This window comes from Arachis stenosperma, chromosome 1 (assembly GCF_014773155.1).
Source record: "Arachis stenosperma cultivar V10309 chromosome 1, arast.V10309.gnm1.PFL2, whole genome shotgun sequence".
Taxonomy (NCBI): Eukaryota; Viridiplantae; Streptophyta; class Magnoliopsida; order Fabales; family Fabaceae; genus Arachis; species Arachis stenosperma.
In genome coordinates, this window is record NC_080377.1 from 47,059,183 (window position 1) to 47,068,754 (window position 9,572).

The following is a 9,572-nucleotide window of genomic DNA, read 5'->3' on the forward strand; positions in this document are numbered from 1 at the left end:
GTTTGGTGTTGCCGCCCTTGTCTAGAGCTATTGAATGTTTTTGCTGCGAGAATATTACTAGAATCGCTGCTGCTGCCACGAATTGGGGATAAAGGGGATTCCTGCGTCAAATCCTGCTATTGCGACATTGAGGTAGGGGGTTCGTTTGTAAAATGAAGGCTTTTAAATTAAGAATGCCCAAAGATTTTATTGAGTAATGAAAATAACTTATAAATGTTATGTATGGTTAATTGATGAAAGTCAGAATTGTTGGTAATAGTGAATACGATTGATTGTGATAAGATTGATTTGTTGCTGTGTTTTGTTTGAGGATGATTTTTATTGGTTATGTGATTTGATGATGATAAGGGTATGCTTGAAAACTTGGTTGGTAGCTGGTGAACTATTATGAACATGTGCTTGATTTCTTAAATGTTTGAGAATACTGGAAAATTATGTGTTTAGCTGGTTGTGATAAAGAATTGCCAGAGTTGCGTTTAATTACTGAGTTCGGCTAATTGAGGTAGGGGATTTTATTTTGAAATTAACTGTAATGCCATGGAAGTCTAGGATTTAATTTATTAGAACTTCTGATTAGGGATATTGTTTTTGATTATCAGAACTTGTGAATATTAGGGCTGTTGATTATTGTTCTGTGTAGTTTTTTTCTGATTTGTTACTTGTTTTTTTTACTTGTTCTGATTAGTAATTTAGTATTATTGGAACTTCAAATTATTACTTGTTTTTGTTTTTAATTTGTTCTTAATTTAATTGATGCTAGATTGATGCCCAACAAAATTCATTCATAATAATAATTATTTACATGTTCATACCATCGATTGAGTTGTTACTCTTGAGAAACTTAGGGCTAAAGGAATTGAAGTTTTGGCCCTTGTTTGCCATGTCTCCAACGATCAACAGAGAAAGGATTTAATTCAAAAAACCTTACATTGTGCAATTGTGCTGGTTTATACATGTTGTACTAACTTGATTTTGTGGGATATTTTTTAATGCAGCTGCCAAGACTCAGAAAAAGGCAAGGGCTGGAAGCGATTTGAGTTTGACAAGGATGCGCCTCTTAAAGATGAGGAAATTGAAGGTTGGACTTGTTTGCCAATTTCATTATTCTAAATAAATTTGCGCAGATTTCTTCATTGCAAATACAATCTGTTTTAATACTATTGTTGTGTGCTTGTTAATACCACCAATACTTACTGATTTTAATTGTTCATTGCTTAGTCATGGTAATTCTTTTAATTATTGAATGCCAATGATATTTTTTCTTATAAATGATAATGAGTAATGGTTTGGGGTTTGGCTTAAAGCCTGAAACTTAATTGAACTGATTGTATTTGTCCACCTATCTGCAGTGGCTGAAGATGATGCTTCCTTGGTCAAGCAAATTGGCCAGAGTTTTTAGTATTCTAAAATAGAGGTATATTCCTCTTCTTATATTCATGAATAGTCAGTTTTGTTCCTTGTTAACATACATGCATCATCTATGTATGGAAGACTAAACATAGATCGAATCCATTTTCTTATCAAGGCAAGAAGGGAGGAACGAATCCAAGCTGCTCATGATGAAGCCATGTTTGGTGCTTCCGCACTTTCACCTCCTACCAGTACTGACAGTGAGCCTGAAAGGGAGAATGAAAAAGAAGTTGATAAAAAAGCTGTTGTTACAAGCCTCTTAAGTGAAATGGTAAGTGGTTTCACTGCAGACTTATGTGGATAAGCATGATGAGTCATTTAAGTAATCCTTGTATTTGTGTGTGCATTTGTTGTTGAATAATTTCTCACATTAAGTTGTTATTGCTGCTCTATACTTGTTGTTGGTTGCTGCTGATTTTTCCCCCCTCATTACTTGCTTATTGAATGATTGTTAAATTCAATGAGAAAGGAAATACTGTTGAGTTATTATTGTTTGTGTTGGAATAGATGATGATTACTGAACTGAGATTGATTTTATTGATAAATCTGTTGCTGAAATTGTTTAGTTTGACTTGATTGATTTTCTGTTGAGTTAATGGATAAACTGCTATGCCCTTGCTGCTTGCAAGTGTAATGGTTATTGACTCATGACTCCAATGAGTAGAATGCTGCCTAAATCCATTACCTTTGTTTATTTTACTATTTTGGGTGCTGTATGATGGGCCATTGATTGCTGTTCTGCTGAGTGCTGCTCTGCTTCTTGCTGGTTGGATTAATTTTAATTGTTTCCTCATGTTTTCTTGTTGGAATTGGCTTATTTACTTCCTTCCTATGAATTCATTATGTTTTTTGTGTTTTTAACTGTCAAAGAATTCATATGGAATTTGAATTGATTAATTGAAATTGTGAAATAGGCAAATTTACTTCTGAAATGCTGCCGGAATTTATTTTAAGCTGTTTTCAATATTCATCTTTGATTCAATTAATTGATTGAGTTGGTATTTAATTGCTTTTGGTTTTCAACTGTTGCTAAGCTCAATTGATTGATTATTTGGCTAAGTGCTTCACTATTTTGGTTGTTGGAAGCTGGAAGCTTTGGGTTTTGTTATTCACTATTTGGTTGTTGTCCTATTTGGTTGCTCAATTAAACTGTATTGTGTTGTTTGAAATGGTGCAAGTTGTGAATTGGTTGTGTTTGTTGGAACCGTGGACGGTGGAAATATCCAAATTTTAGGGGAGGTTCTGCCGAAAATTTTCTAAATATTTTGGATAAAACTTAGTGGAAAAATTATAATTAGTGTTATATCTTGTTTCTAACTTTTTTGTTTCGGTTTTTCTTATTTACAGGAGTATTGAAATGGTGACCATATGCTACCTTGAGGGCTCAAGAATGTTTTGATGCATAGAGACACTAATCTATGTTAGAACTTTTATGTTTTGGTTGAACTTTTATGTTAGAACTTTTATGTTTTGGTTGAACTAATCAATGTACTCACTAGCTAATGTTATTTTGATTCAAGACAATTTTAGCTAAAAGGATCTTGTTTGACTTATGTATGTTTTTGCATATTATACAAGTAAACTTGCTTATTAAAAGCGTTAATATATTAGTTAATTTAAAAAATAATTTAGTAAATTATGCATGTAATTTGTAATAAAAAAAAGTTGTTACAAAATAATTAATTTGCTTTCGTAACTAAAGAAAAAAAATGTTACAAAATCATGTTACATTTTGTAACAAAATTTTTTGATAGGAAAAAAATTGACTGTCACGAAAAATACCTTCAAGATCAAAATTTGTTACCACTTTTGTAACGGCTTCTGATTTTTTGTATCAGAAAAAATTGTTACAAAATATGGTATTGAATTGTAACAGTTCCATTTTTCGTTACAAAAACTTTTTGTAACGGGACTTACTGCAATGGACCCTTTTTTTGTTACAAAAAACTTTTGTTTCAAAATTTCGACGTTTTGTAACAATATTTTTTGTTACAAATATGCCTTTTTCTTGTAGTGGTTCTTGTTGAATACTCGCCTAATGAAACATGGTTTTTGTTCCGTGCTACTCTGCCGAGGTTACAACTACCATATGAATAAGCCAATAAAATACCAAAAACTAATAAATATAGTAGCAAGTAGAGAGAGTTGACATGAGAAACACCACCATTACCACCACCAACAACAACCACGTGCGTTAACCATTTACAACATAGAAAGTGTGTGTGTGTGGAGGTCAAAGTCGGAGAGAGGGTCAAAGAGATTGAAGAAGTAACAGTGCAAAGAACAAAGAAGAAAACATACGAAATGATGAATTGAAAAGGCATAATGATTAACTAACCTCCAAGCGTTGAGACAGAGCCTTGCGCGGCGGAAGCAGGGCGCGGCGGCATTTGAGGCATGTTGCGGCGGCGAGGATAGGCGAACGAGAGATACATCATAAGAAGATGATGAAAAAATGGCAATTGATTGAAATTGGATGAAAAATCCTAACTGACATGGTTCTCTTCTGAGAAACTGAAACTAAAAGAAAAAAAATGTAAATAACAAAAATTAGAGGGATCAATATCTAATTATTAATTTTTTTCAAAAAAAAAATGAGATATATTTTATAATTATTTTAATGATAGTTAATCATACTCTATATAAAAATAGGAATAAAAAATCCATGACCCATTTTCAAAATTTATAAGAGAGTTTCTAGAGAGAAATAAACGAGGATAACACATGGATGGGACCATGGAAGAAGTCGATAGAACATTACAATGTTGCGCATATTACTAGAAACAAAGATATTAGTGCAAAAATTTGTGCTTTGTTAGATTAAAAAAATAGTTTTATTGTTGATTAGAAGTAAATTTGGAAGTGTAGACATAAGATTTATGATGAATCTGATGAGAGCTATTCACTCCTTTCCAAATAATTTCACAATTAGTGATAGGTAATTTGTTTTATGATAAAATAACATATATAAGAATTTTTTAATTGAATTTTCAGTTCTCATCATAAAAAAATATTTATGTTTTCATCAAATGATTGGTAAATTAGAAGATAGAAAATAGAGACTCAAACATTTTAAATGAGACTGAGAATAAAGAACTAATGTATGTTATTTAATTAAGACTAACTAATAGTAAGTATTAACAAACGTAATCGAGTTGGGTTTTGATATAACAAAAAAAATACCAAACCAATTAAAATATATCTAGATTAAATTGAATTGCATTCAACATTTTTATAACTTAAGATTCGAATTTTGATACAATCTAACTAAAATCCCATTAGTTTTATGTTCTGTTGGATTCTCTCGTTCCTCCTCTTATTCAAATTTGTTATTCTCGCAGAAAAACACCATTCATGTAAAGACGGTAAAAACAACTTTTTTTTTAAGTTGTTTGTTTAGTCACATTTAAAAATATATTTTAAAAAACATAAATTAATAATAAAAATATAAATTATGAATAGAATTGAATCAATAAATAAATTAAAAATTCTAAAAAAAATAATTATATTAATAATTTTAACTAATATTAATTCAAATGACACTGAATTTTTTAAATTAATACAAAATAATATTTTTAAAATTTTAATTTCACAATAAATTTTATTCAAGGAATTTAAAAATAAATAATAATACTAGACTAAAAATAAAACCATTAGTAATAAGAATTAGTAGATTAAAATATAAATTTTTAAAATAAAAAAATATTAAAAAATTATAAAAATTTTAAATAAAACTCAGCTCGTAAAAATTTATTAAATTCTCAAAATAAAAAAGTATTCAAATGATAATAAAATAAAAACAAAAACATAATATTATAAAATTTATAAAAAATAATAAAAATAAAATAATTCTCTAATAAATGTTTTGTTAAAAATTTAACAATTTAAAAAATTTACATCATAATCAAAATAACAATTTTAATAATATAGCAACACTTTTTAATAAAGATATCATTTTTAATTTATGTCATGTGTCAAAAATCTAATATATGATCATCTATTCAATAGACGAGATCAAACATCTTTATATAAAGACGTTTTGAGCGTCTTTACCTGAGTGTCCGCCCTCACGAATTGAATATTTTTCATGTGTACACAAATTATAAACAATAAATTTATACTATATATTGAACTGTTATATTTTTTTATTATTTGAATTTAAAACTATTTACTAACATAGAATGAATAGGTATTCTCTAAAAATATAAATAGTTAACTATTTAAGACAGTTGATAGTTTTTAATTAATAATTTTTAGTTAAAGATATCCACTTTTTAATTTCTAATATTTTTTTAAGTTTCGAAATTCTTTTTAAATATTAGTAAAAATATTTGTATAGCATATCACCAACTCTTTTGTATTTTCTATTTATCCAAAATTTTATATCTCATCTACAGTAATCGATGATCACTCCTTTTCTTGAAATTGAAGCTAAGGAAAGACATTCTCAAAAATTATTGTTATAGTTACTGCTATAAGCTGTCTCTCGAACTATATTTCTTTTTATTAGGTTCATCTTTTTTTGAAATATGCCAAACCTAAACAGAAGAGAAGAGGAATTGGTAGTGATAAGATAATCTACGATTTGTCACTAACCTTGTGTTTTAAAAAAAATCTTTACTCATTTTTGTATTTATTTATTAACATTTATTATAAAATTAAAGTTATTTACGAACATAAAGTGAGTATGTCCTCTCAATTAAGGGTTTAAAAAAATTTTTAATTTTTAAAATATAATTTTCAATTAGAGACATTTACTTTTTACATTTCTAATTGATATTGGCCTATTAATATAAATATATTTTCTCTAAAACTTCAAAAAAAATTTCTATATTAATATGAATTCTTTTTTATAGTATTAAGCAAAAAATATTAATACTTAAAAAAAATTTGTTTTAAACAAATAAATATAAGATATATAATATTATTATTAATTTACGTTATGTTATTTTTAAAAAGTCAAATTCAATATATTAGAAAAGTTTTCAATTGACACACTAATAAAAGAACAATTTTATTTAAAATTTGAATTAGTTTTAAATTATAGGACATGCTATGTCAAAGTGTAACTATTGATGATTTCATTTTCTTTGTTTTTCTGTCGTTTTTCATCTTTTTTTATTTTTATTTTTATTTTTTTCTCTCTTCTTTCTCTATTTCTCTATCTCTTTTTTCTTTCTAGTCCATCATAATCTTCTTCCTTCATTTTTTATTCTTTCTCTATTTTTCTATCTTTTTTCTTTTTTTAATTTATTCATCTTAATCTCTTCTTTGTTTTCTCTTTCTCATTTTTTTATCTTTTAATTTTTTTTATCTTTTGGTTCTAACTATTTTATTTACATTGTTATGGTTTTATTTTTCAAAAAAAATACATTAAGTTTAAAATCATAGACAAAAATAATTTTTTATTGACATTTGAATATGTAATTCATAACTACAAAAATTTAATTGACTTAAAAATTGTATTAAGTCTATTAGTATTTGGAATCAAAACTATTAGAATGTCAATATAAAAATTTTATAAGATTAAAATCTAATTGACATTTAGATATTAACATATAAAAGAAATGACTTCACGAAATTAAGATTCTGTTCTCTTTAAAATTAAAAAAATTATATCAATTAACAATGTCAATTGAAACAATAAAGAGTATATATCAAAAGCTCTCAGCTAAAATATCAAAAGTTTAAGACAAAGTTTAATTAACGCATATTTAATGTGCAAAAAATTAGAACAGATACATACTTACAAACTTTATATATAGAGAAGAATAAATTCCATTAACAATCAAGTAAATATATGTCTAAGGTATCAATTTAAAAACAACTAAATTTTTTCGCTTTTAATAATTACATATTTTCTGGTAAGAAATCTTAGAGCATCATGTTAAGCAGAAAATATTATTACTTAAAAAAATAAGAATTATTTTAAACAAATAAATATAAAATAACATTATTATTAATTTATGTTATGTTATTTTCAAAAAGCCATATTCAATATATATATTAGAAAAGCTTTCAATTGACACTAATAAAAGAGCAAATTTATTTAAAATTTGAACTAATCTAAAGTATAACTGTTAGTGATAATAATAGAATGTCAAAGTAGATCATGCGAAACCAATTATCAATAACAGCAAAATGAGCGTCAAGAAACAACAAGTATGGAAATGATTGCCAAGTGAAGTTTGAAAACTGACAAAGATTTTATAGGCATAAATATCAATTGACATCAGGTTAATGGGTAAAAAACCCAAATGAGCCAAGGAGAGCTCAAAATTACCTAATTCAGCCAAATGAAAAATCAATACGTGAATCAACCAGGAGGAGTTATTATATAATTCGAATCAATATGATTCGAATTTGATTTGAATGTAATTCGAATTGATATGATTCGAATTACTAGGAAGTCAACAATTGAATGAAGTTCGAAACAACTTGTTTCGAATTACACCATGATAATTCGAATTTAGTTAATTCGAATTACTATGAAGGCAGATTGTTTAGTAATTCGAATCAACTTGATTCGAATTACTAGGTTAGGTTGTGACATTGGATAATTCGAAACATATAGATTCGAATTATATATATATAGTGCGACCCAGGTCTCTATATATATGCTGTGAACTCATGTTGCTCTCAACAAAGAGCTGAGATGGCTAGTGAGGAGAGTTTCCTAGTTCTGGTACATTACAGAGGGTCGATTAAGAGAAAAACTCGGTCCGGCGTGAAGTTCACCGATAAGGATCCGCTATGTATTATCGTGACGCCGACAACCACCTACGATGCACTTGTTAGCTCTATGCTGGAGAAGCTGGGTGTTGAAGGCGTTAAACGGGTCAAGAAGTTTTTCTACCGCATTCCAACAGCGGTGCTCCATGACACCGTGAAGTTTGACTGTTTCACAATCGGTAGTGACGAGGACTTGCAGGTTATGTTTCTTTCTCGTAGGCAGTTTCCCGAGGTAAGGACACCCGAGCTGTTGGCAAAGTTGGTTGATGTGGTATCTAGCTCGGGTGGTTCGAACCGGAATGCCACTACTATAGCCGCGGTTGCCGGCTCGAGCTCGAGACCTGCTGTTGCTTCATCCTCTGCTCCTGTGTATGAGCCACCGATGCAGCCTGTTGCGTCCCCTTCGTTTGCCGTTGATCTGAGCGGCAATGTTGGAGACGAGGTTCGGTATGGGGAACATATTCCCACCGAGGTACATTGTCCCACACCGGCTGGTGTTGGTGATGGTTTCTTTGATGATCCAGATGACGATGACGTGGAGCCGGATATGATCGCTGATGAAAGCGGCGATGATGTTGAAACAACTGTTCCGACAAGGGCTATAGGTGGATCTAGTTCTGGCACACAGCAGTATCCACCCCATTTTTCCTCATTGGACCTGGATGCCATGCGGCAAGACGACAATGATCTGCAGGCCTCAGGATTTGGTGCTAGAGATACCGAGGGGTCTGCCGGTATGAACGAGTTCCAGGTTGGCCAACAATTTCAAGATAAAGATGAGGCACTGTTGAGTGTGAAGACGTACAGTATCCGCCGAGGGGTCCAGTACAAGGTCGTTGAGTCTGACTACCGCAGGTATGTGGGAAAGTGTTCTGAGTTTGGGAATGGGTGCACATGGCTAATTCGGTTGAGTCTCCGACAGCGGAAGGGTATCTGGGAAGTGAAGCGATACAACGGACCGCATACATGTCTTGCCAGCTCCATCTCCAGCGACCATAGGAGTCTGGACTACCATGTCATATCCACCTTCATTATGCCGATGGTTAGGGCTGATGCAGGTGTGAACATCAAGGTGCTCCAAAATGCCACGGCCGCACACTTTGGGTTCAGGCCTACGTACAGGAGGGTATGGATGGCGAAGCAGAAGGCCGTTGCCGTGATATATGGGGACTGGGACGAGTCGTACAATGAGCTCCCTAGGTAGGTTTTAGGAGTGCAGCTGACGATGCCTGGCACTGTAGCCGTCCTCAGGACTTGCCCTGTTCGAGTTGGGGGACAGGTTGACGATTCTCAGGTTTATTTTCATAGGCTGTTCTGGACTTTCCCCCCCTGTATCCAGGCATTCCGTCATTGCAAGCCTTTGGTGAGTATTGATGGCACGCATTTGTATGGGAAGTATGGGGGAACACTGCTAGTCGCCATTGCACAAG

The 9,572-nt window shown here is 31.0% G+C and overlaps 1 protein-coding gene across 1 annotated transcript; it reads left to right on the forward strand.

Annotated features, from left to right (window-relative positions):
* Positions 1-8,065: 8,065 nt before the first annotated feature.
* On the forward strand, positions 8,066-9,346 carry LOC130979349 (uncharacterized). The gene has a single exon (XM_057902772.1). It carries the CDS (start codon positions 8,066-8,068, stop codon positions 9,344-9,346), a length of 1,281 nt encoding a protein of 426 aa, XP_057758755.1.
* The last annotated feature ends 226 nt before the right edge of the window (positions 9,347-9,572 follow it).